Source organism: Carcharodon carcharias, chromosome 5, assembly GCF_017639515.1.
Source record: "Carcharodon carcharias isolate sCarCar2 chromosome 5, sCarCar2.pri, whole genome shotgun sequence".
Taxonomy (NCBI): Eukaryota; Metazoa; Chordata; class Chondrichthyes; order Lamniformes; family Lamnidae; genus Carcharodon; species Carcharodon carcharias.
Window position 1 is genome coordinate 91793139 of NC_054471.1, and position 25123 is coordinate 91818261.

At 42.4% G+C, this 25123-nt stretch overlaps 1 protein-coding gene across 1 annotated transcript in view; it reads right to left on the bottom strand.

Moving 5' to 3' along the window:
* sntg2 (syntrophin, gamma 2) overlaps positions 1–25123 on the bottom strand; it is a 1105459-nt gene that overhangs the window by 188479 nt on the left and 891857 nt on the right. The window contains exon 10 of the mRNA XM_041187804.1: positions 275–402. Within this exon, the coding sequence (XP_041043738.1) occupies positions 275–402 (128 nt within the window). The remainder of the gene's footprint in view (positions 1–274; positions 403–25123) is intronic.

The window sequence follows — 25123 nt, forward strand, 5'->3', positions numbered from 1 at the left end:
TTTTTGATTGTACACCAGTATGTTTGATGCTGCTGTTATCTGGTGTGGGTAAGAAACTGGTATGTGACTTCACATGCCTTCACATCTTTGTGAACATAAACATGATTAATCGAATGCAACTGTGTCTTCTGGTAAATTTACACACAGCAATGGAAATACAATATTTATTCATCTTTGTAAAGGGCTCTGTCCCATAATGTACCTAAACATCTGTTCACAAACAATACCAGAAATGTTCCAATTTGTTCAGTCTTTGTCTATCTGGATTACAAACCTTAACTGATCTGCTCCAGCTCTGTACCTTGAGACTCGAGCCATCGACAAAGGGACTGATAAGGTATCTAGCCAACGCTTCTCATATTTTGGTTCATTAGCTGAAGGTGAAGAAGGTGATGATGGTGCCTGCACAGAATAAATGAGAAGCGTCAGAAACACCATCTAATCTGAAAGCTACTACAGTGCATCTAGTATTGGCTTATGTCAGGAATAAATCACAGCACCGTACATTATTAATGTCCAGAATTCATAAATAACAAAATACACAGATGAAATATAAAAATAGAAACTACCCAGAGGGTTTTGACTGATGGCTATTACATCAACTAAAAAATCAGAAATGGATACTAACTAGCCTCTCTGCTGGTCTGGTGATATGTATTCATACATGAACATAAAGCTGATATATGAAATGTTTAATCCATTCTTTATTGAATTTCCCCATCACCATGTGGATAGACTTTAAGTCAAGATCCTTAGATAGAGAGAAGCTTAACCCATTTTGAATTCACTCACTTTTCCAGAACGCTTCATCCAATTCAGGATCTTGGAGAGGCAGAGCCTATCCCAATAGGCAATGGGCTCTGGGCAGAGTACACCTAGGACAGGATGCCAGTCCATCACAGGGCACACACCCACATGCACAAGCACTGTGTGACAAGTTACCATAGCCAATCCACCTAACCAACACGTCTTTGGATAGTGGGAAGAAAGCAGAGCACCTGGCAGAAACCCATGCTGACACAGGGAAGGCGTGCAAACTCCACACAGACAGACATCTGAGCTCAGGATCAAACTCGGGTCCCTGGAGCTGTCTGGCAGCAGCGCTAACCACTGCACCACCATGCCACTCTCGTTTTGAGTTCAATGATAAGTTAAGTTCCTCCCACCACCTGCCACTCCCATTTAGAATTAAATAACATAAAACTTATGGCTCAACATTGCAGCTTTTTTATAGCACTGCAGTATAAAAAAAGAAGCTTTGTCTTTAGTGAATTTCATCATCAGTCAACTATTGTCAATGCTTTTGCTCTTCTGTTGGCTATTACATACTGAGGCCACGTCACATATGAACATACATTCGAACAAGGAGCAGGAATAGGTCATTCAGCCCCTCGAGCTTGCTCTGCCATTTAATAAGATCATGGCTGATCTGATAATAACCTTAAATCTGCATCCCGCCTACCTCCGATAACCCATCACCTCCTTGTTTACCAAGAATCTAATCACCTCTGCCTTAAAAACATTATAAGACTCTGCTTCCACTGTCTTTTCAGGAAGAGAGTTCCAAAGACTCATAGCCTTCAGAGAAAAAATTTTGCCTCATCTCCGTTTTAAATGGGTGACCCCTTATTGTTAAACAGTGAGCCCTAGTTCTAGACTCCCTCACAAGAGGAATCATCCTCTCCTCATCCACCCTGTCAGGATCTTATATGTTTCCATCAAATAGCCTCTTACACCTCTGAACTCTAGTGGATACAAACCTAACCTGTCTGATCTGCCTGTACCCCGACTTTATACAGAGACAGATCTGTCCTCATCAGTACCGTACCCCATTGTTTCACAGTGACAAACTGTCCCCACCAGTACTGTACCCGTGTTATACAGTGACAGACCTATCCCTAAAAGTACTGTACCCGTGTGTTATACAGTGAGTCCTGTCCCCACTAGTACTATATCCGAGTGTTATTCAGTGACAGACCTGTCCCCACCAGTACTGTGCCCGAGTGTTATACAGTGACAGTCTTGTCCCAACCAGTATTGAACTCCAGTGTTATACAATGGCATACCTGTCCCCACGGCTCAAGATTGCGATACAGTTATTTAATTCAGGGATTATCTCATGCAAATTTTAATGCATTTTCTTCCTCAAGGCTTCAATTCCCCCTTCAGGTGCTCAACTTTCCACAGATGTTGACCTTTTCTGCTGGTGGCTAGAGTACTTGACAATCACTTGGTGTAGAGCAGTTACAGACCATACCATCTACTGTCATTATAGCACCTGGCCTGACTAATTCAGTAAACTTAGATTCCTGTTAAAATATATGTGTGATATGTTACACATTAATAGATTCTGATAAGTCAAGAAGGAATTAAATAAAATCCTATAAAATACATAGAGCAACTCTGCACCTGTTGGTACAGACGGATATACGAATTAGGAGCAGAAATAGACTATTCAGCATCTCAAGCCTGCTTCGCCATTTGATAAGATCGTGACTGATCTGATTGTGACCTCCATTCTACTTTCCTGTCTATCCCCTATGCTCTTTGACTCCCTTGTCAATCAAGAATCCATCTAACTTAGCCTTAAAAATATTCAATGACCCTGCCTCCACTGCCCTCTGGGGAAGAGAATTCTCCTAACTAATGATGCTGAGAGAAAAAAAATTCTCCTCATCTCTGTCTGAAATGGGAGACCCCCTTAGTTTTTAACTGTTTCTCCTAATTCTAATCTCTCCCACAAAGGGAAATATTCTTTCAGCAACCTTCCTGTCAAGTTCCCTCAGGATTGTATATGTTTCAATAAGATCACCTCTCATTCTTCTAAATGCCAATGGATACAGGCCCAACCTTTCTTCATAAGATAACCCCTTCATCCCAGGAATCAGTCAAGTGAACCTTCTCTGAAAAGCTTCTAATGCAATTATACCCTTTCTTAAGTAAGGAGACCAAATCTGTACACAGTACTCCAGATGAGGTCTCACCAGAGCCCTGTATAACTGTAGCAAAACGTATATTTTTACATCCCATTCCCCTTGCAATAAACAATAGCATTCCATTTGCCTTCCTAATCACTTGCATACTAACTCTTGGTGATTCATGTACCAGGACACCCAGGTCCCTCTGTACTGCAATCTCTCTCCAGTTAAACATGCTGTTTTTCCACTCTTCCCAGCAAAGTGGACATGTTCACATTTTCCCAAAGGGGACAGTGCTATTGGCTTGATGAGGCATCGATGCCTTGGATGCCTAGCTGAATGTTCATTGCAGCAAAGCATCCCTGGTGTCCCTGCCTCCATGAAAGGTCCTCTCCTCTGCCTCAAAGTCCTCACCGTGCGCCTCCCCAGGCTCTTCCTCTGAGCCATCACTTGAGTCATCCTCCATGGCGTGTGGAGCTGCCTCACTTTCCTCAACCTCCACTGGGTTTGCCCCTTGCCAGAGCCAGGTTATGCAGAGTGCAACATGCAATCACTATGAGGGAAAAATGCTCAGGAGGATACTGCCATGCTCCTCCTGACCAGTACAGGCATCTGAAGCTCATCTTCAGTAGCCTGATGATTGTCTCCAGCATTGTGGAGGCATGATTCCTGTTGTATCACTCCTCGGCCTCAGTTGTTAGGGTGAGTGGGGTCATCCAGCCACCTCTTCAAGGGATAGCCCTTGTCACCCAGGAGCCATCCATCCACTCATGCAGGAGCCACGATCAGCCTTGTGATCTGTGAGTGCCGCAAGATGTAAGCATCGTGTGAGCTCCCAGCACGAACTTGGAGAATCTATGTCCTGTGGTCTGAAAGTTCATTGAGTGGAACCCCTTTCTGTTTACGAAAGCTCCAGGCTTACCTGCTGGAAGCTTGATGACCACATGAGTGCAATCTATTACACCCTGGATGCAGGGGAACTCAGCCATCGCAGTGAAGCCTTGTGCTCTTTCCAACTGGCTTGCCTTATCTGTCCTGAAGTGGATGAATGTGCAGATGTGTCTAAAGATAGCATCAGTCATGAGCTTGACGCAATTGTGTGCAGTTGATTGAGCAACGACAATGAGCCCTGAAAAGAATCAGAGGCAGAGAAGTTGAGGGCCACTGTGACCTTCAAAGCCATGGAGTGTCTGCCCACACAATTGGAGGTGATTTCCAGGCCTATCATGTGACAAATTGCTGTCAATGTGTCCCTGGAGAGGTGGAGTCTCCTGTGGCACTGGACCTTGGCCATCTGGAGGTAGTTGGAGCGCTGCCTGATCATTCTAGCTGCTGGGTAGTGGCGCATTCAGCATGCCCTCCCGCCTTGGCCACGCTGCTGGCTCTGCACTCTTAAGGGTCTGTCCCCGGGTCGCTGCCTGCGTCCACCTGGCCTCCTCTCCTCCTCTTAAGAGGAGGTTCCTCCAGTGGAATACACTATCCCCATTAGGTGGGATGCAGAGGACCAGTGTCTTGGAAATGAAGGAGCACTATGCTGCAATACTTAGGGGAACCTTCCAGAGAAGGTGAGGACCTGAGTTGTGGAAAGACAGGTTTGACAAACAAGTGAGATGTCAAGAAACTCAAGGACAACTCTGTATTCACACAGCAAAAAACTAGCAATGGCAGAGAAGGTGCTGCTGCTCCAGGGGCCTCTATCCCACCCGTGGATGAGGAAATGATTAAAATGTGAATTCTGTCCACCCGTTTGCCAGTGTGATGGGCTGAAAAGCACACATGCAACGTAAAATTATGGTCTTAATGACCTTAATTGGCCCTTGAATTGTTGGCGGGCACTGCTTTGACTCCTGTGTGTGCCTGCCAATTTCAATATTGCATGCGTGCATGATGTCATTGGGATGCACGCCCGATGTCCTTTTACACAATTTCACATGCGTTCAGGTTGAGCGCATGCCCTACGGGTTGCCCTTTATCCAAGTTGTTTGCTAATTCCTCAAAGAGCTCTAGTCAAACATGATTTCCCTATCACAAAACCATGTTCACTCTGCCTGATTATATTAGGGGTTTTTAAGTGCCCTGCTATAGGACAGGATTTTCCCCTCGGCGATTTGGGGGCGGAGCCCACTCGCCGAGGGGAAAATGACACGGGATGGCGTTGGGAGGAATCCACCTTTAAATTTTTAGGAAGGTGGGCAGACAGCGAAATCAACTGTCCGCCCGACAACCTGTCAATGGCCAATTGAGGCCATTGACAGAGTCATTAAGATAATTAAAGACCTGCCCGTCCAACCTTAAGGTTGGCGGGCAGGCCAGGAGCCCCAGCGGGCTCCTGATAATACATGAAACCTCATCCACTGGCGGGATGAAGTTTCATGTCCGTTTTTTAAACATTTAATACAATTTATGTGTTTATTATTAACATGTCCCATCTCATGTGACATTGTCACATGAGGGGGACATGTTAATAATTTCAATATTTATCTATTTTTTGACTTTTCTTACCCATCACTAATCTCCCTGAGACAGGACTTTGCCTCAGGGAGCAGCGCGCATGCGCGAAAGAGCACACTTTGACAGATGGGGATTCCCTCCTCCCCGAGGAACATGAAGCACATAGCGCTTCCTGTCAGGCAGGCCGCTTAATTGGCCCGCCCACTCAAAATGATGGCGGGCCTCGTTTCAGTGGCGGGGGTTGGCTGCCTGCCCGCCGCTAAGACGGTGGGGCCCGCATGCCATCTGAGGGCAAAATTCTGTCCATAATCTTCTCAAAAGTAGATTCTAGAGTTTTCCCGATGGCAGACTTTCGGCTAACTGGCCTGTAGTTTCCTACTTTCTCTCTCCATCCTTTCTTGAATAGGAGAGAGACATTTGCTAAATTCCAGTCTGATGGGGCCTTTCCAGAATTCAGGGGATTTTGGAAAATTACAACCATTGTAACCATTATACCAGCAGCCACTCCTTTAAAGACCCTAGGATATAGACCATCAGGTCCTGGGGACATGTCAGCCTTTAATTCAATAGTTTTCTCAGCATCCTTTCCCTGGTGATTGTTTTAAGTTTCCCTCTCCCTTTCATTTCTTGATTTACAAGTATTTCTGGGGTGTTATTTATGTCTTCTGCAATGAAGAGAGACACAATATCTTTCACCATTTCCTTATTTCCCATTATTAATTCCCTAAACTCACTCTCGAGAGGATCAACACTCTTTAGTTACTCTTTTCCTTTTTAAATATTTGCAGAAACACTAAATGCTCTAGCTAGCTTTCTCTTGTACTCTAATTTTTCCCTCAATATATTTTTTTGGCATTCTTTGCTGGCTTTTAAATTCTGCCTCTTCTGACCTACCACTGTATCTTTGCATAATTGTATTCTTTCTCTTTCAATGTGATACCATTCTTAACTTCCTTAGTTAGCCATAGATGGTGCACCCTTCTACTAGAGTCTTTCTTTCTCACTGGAATGTATCTTGCTTAGTGTTATGAAATAGCTCCTTGCCTTTATCAATCGAGGCATAGATTACAAAAGTAGGGAGATCATGTTGGAGTTGTATAGAACCTTAGTGAGGTCACAGCTGGAGTATTGTGTGCACTTCTGGTCACCACATTATAGGAAGGATGTGATTGCACTGAAAGGGGTGCAGAGGAGATTCACCAGGATGTTGCCTTGGATGAAACATTTAAGTTATGAAGAATGGTTGGAAAGACTTGGGTTGTTTTCGTTGGAGCAGAGAAGACTGAGGAGCGACCTGACGGAGGTGTACAAGATTATGAGGGGCATGGACAGGGTGGACATGGAGCAGCTGTTCCCCTTAGTTGAAGGGTCAGTCACAAGGGGGCATAAGGTCAAGGCGAGGGGCAGGAGATTTAGCCGGGATGTGAGGAAAAACTTTTTTACCCAGAGGACGGTGACAGTCTGGAATACACTGCCTGGGAGGGTGGTGGAGGCGGGTTGCCTCACATCCTTTAAAAAGTACCTGGATGGGCACTTGGCACGTCACAACATTCAAGGCTATGGGCCAAGTGCTGGTAAATGGGATTAGGTAGCTAGATTAGGTTTTTCTCACGTGTCTTTCCAGACTTGATGGGCCGAAGGGCCTCTTCTGCACTGTGGTTCTGTGAAATATCTGCCATTGCACCTCTACTGTCTTAACCTTTTAACCTGATTTTCCAGGCTGCTTTAGCCAGCGCCGTCTTAATACCTTTTATTTAAGATTAAAACACTAGTTTCAGACCCACACTTCTCACCCCCGAAAGAATGTATAGTTGTTTGAAGCTGCCATCATGTTACATATATCAACTATCAACTGGAGAAACACATGTATACCATAACCAATACTGTTTTGAGTGGGCTTGAAAACACTTTAAAAGTTAAACATTTAATTCCAAAGCAGCTGTGATGTATTTTACCATCTTGTGTAAAAATCTATATTATTATTGAGTAACAGCTTCCATGTTTATGAGACAAAAATAATAATAATGAATAATTTAATTAATGTTAAACATAATTATGCAAGTATATTAAATAATGGAAAAGAGCACACTTTACAAATTAAAAGCTTTCTGACAGTTGCTTTCAAGGTTATTGATATGAGAACATATAAGAAATAGGAACAGGAGTGGACCCTTCGGCCCCTCGAGCCTGCTTTGCCATTCAAAAGATCATGGCTGATCTTCATGTGTTTCAATTTCCACATTCCCATCTAACCCCAATAACCTTTGATTCCCTTGCTTAACAAGAATCTATCTACCTCTACCTTAAAAATATTCAATGACCCCGCTTCCACCACCTTCTGAGGCAGAGAATTCCAAAGTCGCACAACCTTCTGAGAGAAAAACATTTTTCCTCATCTCTGTCCTAAAAGGACAACCCTTAATTTTAAAACAGTGTCCCCTAGTTCTGGACTCCCCCACAAGAGGAAACATCGTTTTGACATCCACCTTGTCAAGGCTGTTCAGGATCTTGTATACTTCAATCAAATCACCCTTCACTCTTCTAAACTGCAGTGGAAACAAGCCCAGTCTGTTCAACCTTTCCTCATAAGACAACTCACTCATTCCAGGTATCAATCTAGTGAACCTCCTTTGAACTGCCTTCATTTATATCCTTCCTTAAATAAGGAGACCAAAACTGCACATAATATTCGAGATGTGGTCTTACCAATGCCCTGTATAACTGAAGTATAACATCCTCACTTTTATGTTCAATCCCTCTCGTAATAAAGGATAACATTCCATTAGCCTTCTTAATTACTTGCTGTACCTGAATTCTAACTTTTTGTTACTCATGTACTAGAACATCTAGATCCTTCCGCAACTCAGAATTATGCAACCATTCTCCATTTAAGTAATACTCTGCTTTATTGTTCTTCCTGCCAAAGTGAACAACTTCACATTTTCCCACATTAAACTCCATTTTCCAGATCTTTGCCCACTCAACCTATCTACATCCATCAGCAACCTCCTCTTGTCCTTTTCACAACATACCTTCCATCCTATATTTGTGTCATCTGCAAATTTAGCTACCATGTCTTCACTCCCCTCATCTAAGTCATCGATGTAAATCTTAAAATGTTGAGGCCCCAGTACAGACCCCTGTGGGACGCCACTTCCATCAATCACCCTCTGCAAGTACTGCAGTTCAAAATGCACATTTTAGTTGTGAAACAGAACTCTGTGAGCTGATTAGAATATGTGTCATTGCTGGCTGTCTTAATGTCATTCAGGTCCTTTAATTGCAGCCTAAAAAGACTTTTTTTTATTATTTGAAGCTGTGAATGGATTCGATCCTGTAATCCATTTTAAATCTAGCTTTTCATCCATCAATCCAACAGCAGGGGCAGGATTTTCCCATCAGCGAGTGGCCAGGGGAAGGGTGGGGGGGGCCTGCTCACCGCTACTTAAAATGACATGGGATGATGTCAGGCGGAACTCCTGATGTCACCACGCCCCATTTAAATTTTCAGGAAGGTGGGGGCACAGCAAAATCAGCTGTGCACCCGCTGACCTGTCAATGGCCAATTGAGGCCATTGACAAAGTCATTGAAGTAATTAATGGACCTGCCTGTCCAACTTTAAGGTTGACTGGCAGGCCAGGAGCCTTGGCGAGCTTCAGGAAAAGCATGACACCTCATCCATGGGTGGGATGAGGTTTCATGTAGGTTTTAAAAAATTTAATTAAAGTTTTTTGGAAAGTTGTGGACATGTCCCAACTCATGTGACAGTGTCACATGAGGGGATACGTCAGGGAATTTTTTTCTAAATTTTTAATATTTTTGACAGTACAGCCGATCTCCCTGAGGCAGCACTTAGCCTCAGAGAGATGAATACGCTCTTTTGTGTTCATGTGCGAAAGAGCACACTCTCGGCTGAGGGATTGCCCCCCCTCCACCCCTGCACAGGGAGCGCATAGCGCTCCCGTGCGGACGTCAGGCTGGGCGGGCCTTAATTGGCCTGACCACATAAAAGGGCAGCGCACCCCCAATTAGGGACGCCGATCAGAGACACACCAACACTTCAACTTCCCCCCAACGGAGGGAAAATCCTGCCTCAGGATATATATATATCAGGATATATGCCTCAGAATATATATATATATTAAATCTTCAACAGTTCTTTAGCAATGCTGTCTCTGAGAGATGCTATCACCAGTAATTTAAGCACTACAACCTTCAATTTTAAGATACCTTTTCGTCAGAAATAGGATCAGCTACCTCTGTTAACACATTAAAAAACTACGTTAATATTTTCCTCATTAAAATTCAGGGAAAACTACTTTAGTAAACTATTATTGGTTTATCATAGCAATTTAGCAAAAGCATTTTTTCTATAACTTTACAGAAACAGGCATAGGCATTCATAGTACATTCATGCAATGCCACATAGCAGTCATTATGAAATGAAGATTAGTTTGCCTAATGAATGACACCATCTGTAAAACATACATTTTTTTGGCATTAAACTGAAATATAAGAGTATATTGTAGCAGCAGTTCAAATCTTGCCATAACTTTCTTCATGTTGTCAATAAGTCAAGTTACAGGTGTTCAAAGCTCATTACAAACTGTAAATGAAAACATGATCAAGATGCAGTTCTGAATTTTCTAAATTTCTTCAATCCCTTTAATTACAAAATATATTTCCTTTAATTAAAACATGTTTCTATATCTTCCCTGATTTTCCTCTTTCTTTGATCCAAGAGAAAGATGTGGCGTATTCATCATGGGCTAAATGAATGTATTCCTCATTCTTGTACTTTTGGCTTTCTCTTCCTAAACTCCACTGTCTCTCTGTTCTTAGCCTGGATGCCAAGCTGGGGCTCACTTCTGCCATTTGCTGCCAGAGTGTGCCTTGTTTTACCATGGTTAATGGCAGAAATCTCATTGAGTGAAAGAAAATTGAGGACTGACAGCATTGGGAGTCCCAGAACCTTCCAATGTTGCTGACCACATTACAATGACGGATTCTCAGTCCCATGGAAATCCTGATCTTTAGAAGGCTGCGACCTTGCTATACATCTCAGGCTATAATCTCTCAGGCTGCCAGAGTTACAGAGCGAGTATGTCAGAAGAGCTGTGGAATCATGCAGAAGAGAACATTTGTAAATAGATTTGCTCGGGAGTCAAAGTAAAATATGCTTTGTACCTAAGTGAAAATTGGGAATAGCTTGCAATAGAATATCCACTGAATACAATCATTGCAAACTGCATGCTGCTTTAAATAATAAAAACTTAGGAAATTCTACAGACCTATTCATGCTGAGGAGAGTAATATCATGGGACTATTAGGTGTGATAAGTAACTGATGACAACACTGATATATATTTCTGATTGGTTTGCTGCAAATATAAATACCTATTTAAGTAGCCAATGTCAAAAACCCAGTTTTAAGATTAATTTTTCTTTACGGAGTACTGCCTGGAATTCTCGCAGAATTGGCCATTGGGAGATAAGCAGAAAGCCCAGCGAAATGGCCCACACCATTAAAAAAGGTGAATTATCTCAGCTCCCTCAGGTTGCTGCTGATTTTCTACCAAAGTGATGGTGAGGTGATCAGGAAAGGCCCCGGGGAATTTCAGGCTCCACCCACTCAAGAGAACTCACTCTTTTTACAAGAGAAATTCTTCAAAAATAAATACTACAAATTACGTAACAAGTTTGGAAGTTAAATAGATACGTGAACCAGTATCAGGAGTAGCTATCTCTAACCTGTGAATACTCAGCAGGTCTGGCAGCATCGGCAGAGAAGAAGAGTTGATGTTTTGAGTCCTCATGACCCTTCAACAGAACTGAGTGTTCTGTTGAAGGGTCATGTGGGCTCGAAACGTCAACTCTTTTCTTCTCCGCCAATGCTGCCAGACCTGCTCAGTTTTTCCAGGTATTTCTGTTTTTGTTTTGGATTTCCAGCATCCGCAGTTTTTTGTTTTTATCTAACCTGTGAATGTTTGACCTGATTATTATGCTCGTTCTTGCACATCAGTATCTTCTGTAATTATGCAAATGCATTTGAGTTTATAAGCAAGGAATTAATTTTATTTGATCATAATAAATATTTAGCTGAAAGATAAAGTTATTTTATAACTTCTATTACACGAAAAATTGCTCAGTCATTTTCAGGATTTAGTTCAGATATTATTCAGAGGGTGTTATCTAATCATCAAATTTAGAGAACATCTTGTATGCTGGAACATATTATCTAATTCAGCTAAGATCATTGATTCTTACTGAGTTAATAACAGCCATGTCTATGTTGGTCACGTTTGGTTACAGACAGCATGGCTTCTGCATATTTCATTAAAAATTCAGATTGTTTCACTGGATTGACCATGTGTGAACTAAATAAAGAGGATCACGAAGGATTAGTGAATTAATAAATTTTCAGAATACAATGAACTCTGCCTGAAAGACCATCTATACAGTCAGACCACGTACGTCTGTTCCAATAATAAAATATCAGTGCCAGGAGACCATGGTTACACTTTTTCCTACGATGGACAGGAATGATTTTATCATCATCTGTGGTAGGTAAAAACATTTTCTAACCCAACCTGAGAAATTTAATACTTAGAAATCCACTCAAGAAAAATTATAATTTGTAGATATCCATGTAAATAAGACAGCATTTGCATATATTGAATGGACAAATTGTCCAAGAAGCAAATGTCATTTTGATTCTCTCTTGCCTTACCTTTCCTCTACTTGAAACTCCCACCCACTAAAATGCTCTCTTCCTCAAGCCCAATAGCATTTTGGATACGAGAGCATACATGTAACATATTCATTCACCTCTGCCAAAGCTGCTGCGTAAACTTGCAGTGTTAAAGTGGCCATGTTACAATCATCTCTCACTAAGGAAATATTTTACATTTACTCACAGCATAGAGGGTATAGTGTGGAAAACTGGAGGCAATTCTGACCACACCATATCAACATGTCGACACGTCAGCATTTTTGACGCCGTGCCGAACACTACTTTCTTATTTATGCAGATGATGAATAATATCTCTGAAGCTTGATGTAATATGATAGGACTCCAAATTTTAGGAACTGTGAAGACGACTACAACTATTTACATTGTTGAGATTGTCATGTTTTTATAATGATATAAGGGCACCAATCACTCATAAGGAATTGGGTAAACATGTTGTGGGTTCATCGATTTAGAATAGGCACGTAAGAACAATTATATAAAGGTAGGATGCTTGAAGATGTCAGCAATGACGCTGTATGTGCAGTGTTCTGCTCATAGGCCAAAAAAAAACTAAAACTGGATCACAGGACACATTTCCTATCGAGATATGTCATGCTGCTGTCCCTTAAAAGCATAGTACAGTATTCCCCTTTAATTTAAAAGATACTTTTCCCCCCTTCAGAAGAGTATAACTATTCGTAATACATGTTCACGTTTAGTTACTGTTACATAAGTATATAGAACTGATGAATCTATGAGTCTGTAAAGTGTAGAGGTAATCTGCTGGTACGCATAGATCTTGTAATGGTAACCTTGTCTGGTGATTTCTTTAATGGCTCACCATGATTAATGGCTTAATGTGTGGGGTTGTCATTCTTGGATGTTGTTCCTGGTTGAATTTGGGATCTAGCCCTCAATGCAATAGAACTGTATGGTGGCTGAGGAGCTGGAATGGATCTGATGTGTCCTTGGTTATGCCTCACCCTTGCACTTTTGTATGTAATGACTTCATAAGACCTTGGTTCTGAACAAATCCATGTCACCTCGGCTGGTTATCTCGCAGCTGGATGATAACTTGTTGCCCCAACGGTAAATTTGGCACTTCTGTACCTGTATTTTTATTGTGCTGGTCATCTTCTCTTGCAGTTTTAAAAGTTGCTCTCTAGTTTTTGAGAGAGTAGAACGAGTAAATTGGCACTGGTACTGGTCTTCCAAACATGAACTCTGCTGGTGAATAGCTGCACTTAAAGGTGTCGGTCTCAGATGTGAATTTGCAATGTGTAGATCTTGCTTGGACTGTCTACATTTGAGAATTAAGGATTTAATCGTGCGAATCATTCATTCAGCTAGGCCATTAGATCTAGGGTAATGAGGAGAAGAAATGTTCCATTTCTCACATATATCATGAAAAGGCTAACCGATAAATTGTGGACCATTATCCGTAATGATCTCTCTAGGCACACCAAATAAATTGAAAATAGCACTGAATGTGTGTGTGGCAGTTGTACTTGACGTATTGTGCAATTGTCAATGATGGGGTACTTGGTAAAGACGATGACGATGAAGTCTGTGCCATGAATATGGAAGAGGCCGGATGCGATTTTGGACCAAGGATGGGTAGGACCTTCATGTGGAATCAATGGTTCTTTGTGTTGATTTGGCATATGCTCTTGACATCCCTCGCATTTCTTGAGGATGACTTCAATATCATTGTTTATACCCGGCAACAGACAGTCTCTCTCGCAAGTCTTCCCGTTCAATCCATGCCCATGTGTGTGTGATGAATATCAAGTTGCAAATATTCCAGTATGATGACCCTTTTGCCTTTTAAAGGTGGCTGCCTGGAAGATGTGCGTTTAGGCTAAAATAGTCTCACGTGTTCGCAAACATGTTGAATTGAATCAGGCCATCCTTCAATGATGGTTTTCTACAGTTTCTGTAGTGTGGAATCTTTCACCATTTCTTCTTGCAGCTGCAGGCATTTGCATTGCACAAAATGTACCAGATAAATTTGGAGAACATCTTTGATGTCAACGAAGTCAAGTTGTAGATAACCATAACTTAGTTAGATTTAGGGTAATTATGGAAAAGGATAAGGTTGGAACAGGAATAAAAGTTGTATACTGAGGAAAGGCTAATTTTACTAAGATGAGATACGATTTGGCCCAAGTGGACTGGGAGCAGCTACTTGCAGATAAAACTATGTCAGAGCAGTGGGATGCATTCAAGGAGGAAATAGCAGAGTAAAGAGCAAATATGTTCCTGTAAAGACAAAGCAGGGGACCAAGTCCGAAGAACCCTGCATGTCAAGGGGCATAAATGTTAGGATTAAAAAAAAAAAGAGAAGCTTACAGCAGATACTGAGGGCTCAATACAGCAGAGTCCCTAGAGGAGTATAAAAAGTGCAGGGGAGAACTTAAAAAGGAAATTAGGAAAGCTAAGAGAGCGCATGAGAAAGAATTGGTGGGTAGAATAAAGGAAAACCCAAAGGTTTTTTAAAAATATATATATAGAGCAAGAGAATAACTCGGGAAAGAGTAGGGCCAATTAGGGACCAGAGAGGTAATGTGTGTGTGGACTCGGAAGACGGGGGTACTAAATGAATACTTTGCATCAATCTTCACAATAGAAAAGGACAATGTGGATAAATCTGCAGGCTTGGATGCGATGTAACGCAGGAGGCAAGGGAACAATATCAGGGGCCCTGGCAATAATTTTCAAATCCTTTCTGGCCACAGGTGAGGTGCCAGAGGACTGGAAGACTGCTAATGTTGTCCCATTATTGAAAAAGGGAGGAAGGGATAGATCAAGAAATTACAGGCCAGTCAGTCTAACCTCGGTGGTGAGGAAGTTACTAGAAAGAATTCTGAGGGATAGAATATATCTGCACTTGGAGAGACACGGATTAATCAGGGATAATTAGCATGGATTTGTTAAGGGAAGGTCGTGTTTGACAAATTTGATCAATTTTTTTGAGGACATAACAATGAGTGTTGATGAGGGTAATGCATTTGATGTGGTCTACATGGACTTTAGCAAGGCTTTTGATAAGGTCCCTCATGGCAGACTGGTGAAGAAAGTAAGAGCCCATGGGATTCAAGGCAAAATGGCACATTGGATCAAAAATTGGCTGGGTGGCAGGAAGCAGTGGGTGATGGAGGGGGATATTTCTGTGAATGGATGTCTGTTTCCAGTGGGGTTCTGCAGGGCTCAGTGCTGGTGTTGGTTTACATAAATGATTTGAACTTAAACATGGGGGGGGTATGATCAAGAAGTTTGTGGATGACACAAAAATTGGTAGGGTGGTAAACAGTCAGGAGGATAGCCATAAACTACAGGAGGATATCAATGGACTTGTCAGGTGGACAGAGCAGTGGCTAATGGAATTCAACCCAGAAAAGTGTGAGGTGGTTAACTTGGGGAGGGCTAACAAGGCAAGGGATTACACTATGAATGGTAGGACCCTGGAAAGTACTGAAGATCAGAAGGACTTTGGTGTGCAAATCCACAGATCCCTGAGAGTAGCAGGGCAGGTAGAGAAGGTGGTTAAGAAGGCTTATGGGATACTTGCCTTTATTAGCCGAGGCATAAAATACAAGAGTAGAGAGGTTATGCTGGAACCATATAAAATGCTGGTTAGGTCACAACTGGTGTACTGCATGCAGTTCTGGTCACCACATTATAGGGAGGATGTGATTGCACTGAAGAGGGCGCAGAGGAGATTTACCAGGATGCTGACTAGGCTGGAGGATCTGAGCTATGAGGAAAGATTGGATAGGTTGGGGGATTGTTTTCCTTGGAGCAGCGAAGATCGAGTGGGGACCTGATAGAGGTGTATAAGATTATGAGGGCCACAGGTAGGGTGGATAGGAAGGCATTTTTTCCATTAGTAGAGGTGTCGATAACCAGGGGACATAGATTTAAGGTAAGTGGTAGAAGGCTAAGAGGGGAGCTGAGAAGACATTTTTTCAGCCAGAGAGTGGTGGGAGTCTGGAATTCACTGCCTGAAAGGGTGGTTGAGTCAGAAACTCTTTAACATTTAAGAAGTATTTAAATATTCACTTGCGTTGCCATAGCTTCCAGGGCTATGCACCAAGCACTGGAAAATGGGATTAGTCTAGTCAGATCTTTGTTGAACGGCGTGGACATGATGGGCTGAATAGCCTCCTTGAATTTACTAGTGACATTCTCATATTTATGGCCCCTAGTTCTGAACTCTGACAAAAGTAGAAACATCTTCTTAGCGATCGCCTTCTTCATTTTAAAGACCTCTAATCAGGTTATCATTCAATCTTCTCTTTTCTAGAGAAAAGAGCCCCAGCTTGTTCAATGCTTGAGTATCTGAGAAGTCACGAATGGTGCTGAACATTGTGCAATCATCAGCGGACATCCCTACTTCTGACCTTACGATTGAGGTGTAAAAATTATGAGGGGAATAGATAGAGTGGACAGGATAAAATTATCTCCTTTGATGGAGAATTCTAGAACCAGGGGACATAGATTCAAGATAAGTGGCAGAAGGTGTAGGGGGGGACATGAGGAAGAATTTTTTTATGCAGAGGGTAATGGGTGTCTGGAATTCGCTGTCTAAGATAGCGGTAGAGGCAGAAACTTTAAACTCTTTTAAAAGCACCTGGATCAGCACCTAAAGTGCTGTAAGCTGCAGGGCTGTGGGCCAGGTGCAGGAAGATGAGATTAGAAAGGGCACCTGGGTGTCCTCGGGCTGACATGGACAAGATGGGCCGAATGACCTCCTTCTGTGCTGTAACTTTTCTATGGTTCTATGGAAGGAAGGTCATTGATGAAGCAGCTGAAGATGGCTGGGCCGAGGACACTATCCTGAGGAACTTCTGTAGTGATGCCCTGGAGCTGAGATGACTGACCTCCAACAACCACAACCATCTTCCTTTTTGCTAGGTAGAAATCCAACCAGTGGAGAGGTTTCCCCAAATTCCCATTGACTCCAGTTTTTGCTAGGGCTCCTTGATTAAATGTGGCTTTATTAAATGCGGCCTTGATGTCAAGGGCAGTAACTCTTACCTCACTTCGGGAGTTCAGCTCTTTTGTCCATGTTTGAACCAAGGCTGTAATGAGGTCAGGAGCTGAGTGGCCCTGGCGGAACCCAAACTGGGTGTTAATGAGCAGTTAATTGCTGAAGAAACGCCGCTTGATAGCACTGTTGATGACCCTTTCCATTACTTTACTGATGACCGAGAGTAGACTGATGGGATGGTAATTGGCTGGGTTGGATTTATCCTGCTTTTTCTGTACAGGACATACCTGGGCAATTTTCCACATAGTCGGGTAGATGCCAGTGTTGTAGCTGTACTGGAACAGCTTGGCTAGGGGTGCAACAAGTTCAGGAACACAAGTCTTCAGTCCTATTGCCTGAATATTGTCAGGGCTCAAAGCCTTTGCATTATCCAGTGCCTTCAGCCATTTCTTGAGATCACATGGAGTGAATCGCATTGGTTGAATTATGGCATCTGTGATGTTGGGGACCTCCAGAGGAGGCTGAGGTGGATCATCCACTCGGCACTTCTGGCTGAGGATTGTAGCAAATGCTTCAGCCTTATCTTTTGTATTGGTGTGTAGGGTTCCCCTATCATTGAGTTTGGGGATATTTGTGGAGCCTCCTCCTCTAGTGAGTTGTTTAATTGTCCACTGCCATTCACAGCTGGATGCGGCAGGACTGCAGAGCTTAGATCTGATCCATTGGTTGTGGGACCACTTAGCTCTGTTGACATTGCTGACACACTAATAAGAAATCATCAGTTGTATTAAGAATTTTGTAGGATAATAAATTCTGAATGAAAGTGAAGATTACTTGAGTCAGATGTGAAAGGACTCGAGAGAGAGAAAGAGAAAAAGATATGCAAATGTGTAATATTGCCAAATTATTGCTCGGACGCCAAATGTTCAGGCGCCGACTCAAGAATCTGATTTTTCCGACAGAGTTTTTAAAACAGCAATTTCTGATCACTGAACTATTTAAAATTTTCTCAGGACTTGCTTTATCCTGGAAATTAAAAGCTTGAGTTCACTCCTGCTAGATCTGCTGATTCTGCACTCTCGCTCCAAGGAAAAAAATTAGTTCAGAAGAATTGCGACTAAAGAATCAACTTAAAGACCAGAAAATGTCAGGATTTAATGCTTCTGAAACGCTAAAGCTAAGCACTGAAATGGAGAAGTCTACAGCTATTTTTTTGCTCTGGAATCTGACATTGTTATATTGTGGAACAGGTTAAGCAGCAACAGGCAATCATCGTTTGAAAGTTACAATAAATGACTGTGATTCAGTGTGCCAGAATCTTCCCAGCAGCTAGCGAAAGTCCACACAGGCTTGTAAAAAGATACAACATTGACAAGCGATGATTTGCGTGCTCAGCTCACCCATAGCGGGAAAATAGGACGCTCCCATTTCTTTAACGCACCACTGCCAATGTTGGACAGGAGTTGGCAGTGATGTAGTGAAATAAAAGCAGCAGTAAATATAATTTAAATCTGACAAAGGAAACATTTCTTAAGCCAATATTAGCCTGAGCATAGTAGGAAATTCCAATGATAGCAGATAACTGGGGCAAAGCTCATGACAACTTAGAACTCCCGTTCAGAGGAAAGACTGGGGTGCTGAACTTAATTCCTTTTGAGAAAGGACAGCTGAAGGAGAATATCACCTGAGTCTTCATCCTATGCTATTTCTTAGCCTGTTAAGGGTTTAGTAACATGTAAATATAATACATAGGACACAAGAACATAAGAAATTCAAAACTGAAAAATGACTATCCAGCTCATCACTCACTCTAATTCATCCAACCTAGTATCCAATTACTTTTTGAATGTGTCCCTCAGCCCTTTAGCCAGGCAGCTTATATTGATATTATTCACTGCTTGAATAAAGCATGTGTGTATTACATTTTCTTTCACTAGTTTAAATTTATATCCTGCTTTAAACTTGAAATAATGTTCTGCATTCAGCTTATCTATACCAATTTTGCATACCTCCCAAGCCTTTTTGGCTTCATCCTTAGCTAGTTTAATACCATTTGTGCAGTGCATGTATCATTTTCTTTAAACCTGTTTGCAACACTTAACATTTATATGCATTAAACTTCACCTGCTATCTCCGATGTTTTTTTTACAATTTACTCTCTTATTCCTGAGCCACCTGTAGTACAAAGGTCTGGCACATATAGGGCTAACATGGGTCGGAGGCCAAACCTCCCGCGTAGTTTTGTAAGAGAACACATGACCCACACCTAGGGGGTCAGTCTAATGTTGGACAGATCCATGCCTGTCCAAACATGGAGTCTGCTCTTAAGTTTGAACTCTTTACTGTTTACATGCACATAGTTCTTATAGTTAATAAATATATACAGTTAACCTACTTAAGGCTATGAAGACTTCATTAAGACCTACTGAATGGTAACCAACACCCTACAATATGGTGGCAGCAAATGGAAAAACCCAAAACCTCACAAAAAATGCAGAGAAAAACTAAAATCCTGTAAGACAAAAGAAAAATTTGAAGAATCATTCTGACCTGAAGAAACGCTCGAGAAGCAGGTGAGCAGAGGAAAACCACCAGGGAAATAATTCCAAAGAAAAGCTTGGAAGCTGGAGGCAGAAATTTAAAATTTGTCACTGCGGCAGAAGACTGCATGGGATCTCTTTGAAATCCAGGTTCAACTCCAGAGTGCAGAGTCAGCAGATCTAGCAGGGGTGAGCTCAAGCTTTTAAATTCCAGGGTAAAGCAAGTCCTGAGAAACTTCTAAATCGTTCAGTGGTCAAAAATTGCCATTTAAAAATTGTGGGAAATATCAGATTCCCAAGTCGGTGCCTGAATATGTGGTATCCAAGCTTGCTCCGAGAAGGAAAAAGAAATCAGAAGAATTGTGACTAAAGAATTAGCTTTAAAGACTAGCTAAGATCAGGATTCAATGCTTTTGTGACCCAAAAGCATAGCACTGAAACGGAGAAGTCTGCAGCTATTTTTCCAAGGCTGAGCACGAGCGCCATTACAGCGGGAGCTTGCCAAAAGTGCACAGTGCAGGTAAACCCTTTACCTTCAAATAAACAGTGGTGCGTGTGGACGAGCACCAGCTATCCTGAGGGAAATTTTAGGAACTTCTTAAAGCTGAACCTATACTTTAAAAAATTTTAGCCATGGGTCAGAAATCTGCTCTTCCACTACAATTTGGACTTATCCAAGGCCCAGATCAATCACATAATTGGGGCCTTTGGAGAAAAAGATTCTTTAGATATGTGATTGCTTCAGATCTGAATAAAAAGACAGAAGCTGAGCAAGTTAACACACTGCTTTACTCAGTAGACCTGATAGAGGACAACATTATTGCTAGAGAAGGAATTAACAAATGATCTGTTAAATTTGAAGAATTACTAAAATCATTTTATGTTTATTTTAACCTAAGAGATAACAAAATCCTTGAAAGGACTAAATTTAATAAATGTTTCCAGCAGCCAGGAGAACCTATCGACTCATTCATTAATGACCCATACAGAATGGCTGAAGGCTACTAGTTCAGTGATCTAAAATTTGAATTTATCATGGGTAGAATAGTTCTGGAGTAGCAGACAGTGCGCTCTCAAACATGCTGCAAGCAAAGGAAGGTCTAACGCTCAGGAAATCTATCCAGATTGTTAGGCAGTCTGAAATCCGTGTGTAGCACAGGTCCATTTTAAGAGGAGAGAGTAAACCATGGTACATAGGAAACCCCACAATCCGGTTAGTTAAACAGCACAGAGAAACTTCAAGGCAAGGGAAGTGATACCCTAACTGAACAGAAAAGTGACTCTGCCAGCACAGTGGAGTGAAGTGCACACACACAGGTGAGATCAATGTCCTGTAACTTCAGCCCAATACTTTCAACAGAATTGGACACTGTGACAAATTGTGCAGGGCCAAAACATCTAAACACAAAGACGACCCAGGGATGATCCATGAGGTTGAAACTGTCCACTAAGAGGACACGGAGCCATACTTCTTGGGTGTTGTCAAGGATGCAGGATTTTTGTTTTGGAATGCGGACATTTTGGTTAATGATTATTTCACAAACTTTAAATTGGACATGGGAGCCAGTGTTATGGTGGCTGAGAGATATCTCGCTTTGAACAACAGACATGGTACTCTATCGGCCTGGAGGGAAAAAACATTTCCTCATAACAGGAATGCCCATCTTCCATCACAGAGGACATCACAATGACGCACTCAATGAAACAACGCACGTCCACTGCCAAAAAAAATGGAATAAATCAACAACTACCCCTATCACCGCAACTGCTGAATCGACAAAGAGCGGTTCAATACCAAAGAATGGAAAAAAAAGGATGAAAAGATACCCAGATGCCAAAACAACTGCCAGATCAACAGAGTTTACCTGCAATGACAAAGCCTACCGCTCCTCCAATAATAATGTGAATGAGATATGGAAGGGTTACAAGGCCTCCAGACTACCTGAACCTATAAACACAGGCTTGATATAAATACATGGGGTAAACTAGAATAACTTGAAGTTTATTGGGTAAAGACTTGGGGGAGGTGTATTATAAGGGTCTGACATAAGGGCCTCCAGACTACCTGAACCTATAAACACAGGCTTGATATAAATACATGGGGTAAACTAGAATAACTTGAAGTTTATTGGGTAAAGACTTGGGGGAGGTGTATTATAAGGGTCTGACATATATAGGGTTAACGTGGGGCTGAGTGCAGTACCACAGTGATGTACGAAAACACATAACCCATACCTAGGGGTCAGTCTAGTGTTGGACAGAGCTGTGTGCACAAGAAATCATGGAGACAGCTCCTAGCTTGAACCCATTACTGTATATATGTACATACTTCTATGTAAATACATTCAGTGAACCTACTTAAGACTATATAGACTTTGTTAAGACCTACTGAATGGTAACTAACACCCTACAACACCATTTACACCAACACCACTGTCCCTCTTAGTTTGGTGTCAGTGGCAATCTGGCCACTTTGCATTGAGTTTTTGAATCCAAGCCACTGATAAAAAATTAAAATAGTAGTGTTCCCACCATTGTGCCCCTAGGCATTCCACTCATTACTTCCCACCCATCCTGAAGTTACTCCTCTATTGATTCCTTTTGTTTACTACCCTTCCATAAATTTCTTATCCACTCCTAGGGTTTACCTTGATCTATAATATAAATATTAATATATCAGATTGAGCAACTCAACTACAATTCATAATATTTATTATGACAACCTGTAAATGCTGGTTGAGGTTCCCACTAACAGCAAGCAAGGGGCCTATTTAACATGTAGTAATCATAGCCTGGTTATGTTGTTGGTGTTGCAACTTAATTCTGACCCAATAGGGCAAGTCCTGTGGTCTCTGTTGTCTGACAGCAATGACAAGGCAGAGGAGGCAACCAGCCAGAAGAGATATTTGTAAGGTTCATAAGTTTACTTGTCTTCAAATTCCTTGTGGACCAGAGTGAGCTGGAATGCTTCCCCCAGGCCTTACAAGGAAACATCTGGCCTCTGGTGTCCTAATTGTGCTTAGACTTCCATGTCTCCTACCCTCCTGATTAGATCTCAAAACTTCTCCACTACTGACTGCTTTGGACCAATCCCATCAGTGCCCACTGTGGGCTCCTACTTCTAATTTCTGCTTCTGCCCACTGACTAGGTAGTCAAATTACATCAATTTATTTAAATAATAGGCTATCTTTAAGATCAGCAGAGACCCCACATCTCCGGTATTGCTGGTTTCTTTACTCACGACTGAACTCCCCTTCATCACTCTTCCTACCTCCCTACAAGTATTGGAGCTTTTGAGTTTAACAAATAGGCTTTTATGTGAAACTTTTGTTGAATGTCTTTTGGAAGTTTAGGTACACCCTATCAAAGGGCTTCCCAGAGTCTACTTTTCTGTCATTCCTTAAAGAAGTCCATGAGATTGGTCAGGCAGATGTTACCCTTCTGAATCCAAGCTGACTGTTGTTAACTAGTACATTGTACAGCTAATCCTCAGGAATACTCCATAAAATCATTCAACTGGTTTACTTGGAATGGAAGTAAGATCGATCAATCTATGGTTATCCATGTCAGTTCTAACCTCCTTCTTAAATAGGCAGCATATCAGTCTGTTTTATTAATATCACCCTTGCATCCGGTGACAGCGACAGCCTCATAATGGTTATCAGTGTTGTAATATGCCTTTAAGAAATAGTAGCATGGCATCACTAGAAGGGAGGTACGTCATACAATCCACTATTAATTTCACTTTTGCTTTTGAGCAGAGCACACACAGTTCTGCTGCTGATGTTTTCAAGCTTTCTATCTATGTGTATCTTCTCATGTGCCTAGTCTAAATAACTGAACCCACAGCAAGTTTACCCAATCTCTTATGAGCAATTGGTGCCTTAATATCATAATGATAACATGACAATCAGTATTTCACAAATCTCCATATTCTCACCACACACCTTGAGATAAACTGTATCGCTCCCTTGAACATTGATTGCTTCGAGCCCTTTTAGTCTATCTCGGATTTCTAACTTCCATATTATGGCTGTTGGATTCCGCACTCCAATAATGCTACAATTGACACGGGATAAACAACAAAATCAGACAAAATTGTTCAGACATGTGTTATCAGGTCCAATTTGTATCCAAAACATTGGGCAGAATTTTCCGTGCCCACTAGGGTTGAGAGTGTTCGGTGACGTGAGCGGACAATATGGCAAGAATACCAAAACTAAGTTTCACAACATCGTGAAAGCAAATTGCGATCATCCACTTAGCCTGTTGAAGGTGTTTCCCGGCATCGGACATCGGGAACCTCATAGTAATACATCTGCATAACATTATTATGCTAGCCCACTGGAGTCATTCCCTCACACTGAATCATCCGCCCACATCGGCAGGAAAACAATCTGGTGCAGAACACGTCTTGACAACTGTGAAATGAAGAAGTTGGGACATATAGCCAGGGCCTTGCTCACATCGCGGACATCTGAGGGGCAAAAGATCCTGGAGACTGACAGCAACGAGACCTTGGAGGAACATCCATGGAATGCTGGGTGGATTCTCATGGACATGGCTCTGCTGTGAAGTCATCGTTGAGGGTCTACTCACAATGGATGATGGTTGAGGGAGTGGAGAGGAAGGTCCAACTGTGTTTGGGAGAGGAAGGTGTACCAGGGGTGGGAGAGGAAGAGGTGTCGGGGAGGGAGGTTAGGAGGGGGAAAATGAAGGTGTCGGTGGGGTGAGGTAAGGGGGGAACAAAGGTGTTGGGGGAGATGAGTTTGGGAGGTGGGAATAAAAGTGTCAGGTGGGGGTGTCCAGGGCTGGGGAAGGAGTACCCATTGGGGTTAAGGAGTACCAAGGGGGGAAGGCATTCCAGAGGGGGAAGGGGTTCCAAGGTGGGGGGGAGAGTCTGGAGGTAGACGTGCAAGGGAGTGTTCTGATGGGCCAATTACTGCCTCCTGGGGAGCGAACTGAGGGTGGGCGTGGTATGGAGGACAGAGGTGAGGCAGTAGGGTTGGAAGGTGAGGGTTCAACAGTAACGGTAGAAGGGATGGCAAAGGTGGTTTGTGGGGATTCGGAGGCAGACACGGACCCTGGGGGTGGGAAGGAGGAGGTAGGGAAGGTGAATGTGGATGGGGTGGGTGGACTTCCGGGATGGAAGGGGACATGCACCTTTACCTGGGCATCCCCAAAGAAAAAGTGTTATGGTTGGTAAGTCACAGAGGGGAGTTGGAAGGTGATGCCAGGGGGCTCAACAGTGATGGGGGAATGGAAATGCGTAACCAGGAGAGGGGAAAGGATGGGGCAGCAAAATAAAAACTGTATTACCACCATGCTGGCTAAAACAAAAATGAAACGAGAATCATGGTGGGCGAGATCAGATGTTGCTTGGGAGTGTGATCAGTGGGTGGGCGGAGATGCAGGTCAGCTCAGATGGACAATTGAAAGTGAACCCCAGCAGGCAGCATTGAAAATGCTCAGGACATTGAAATGAGT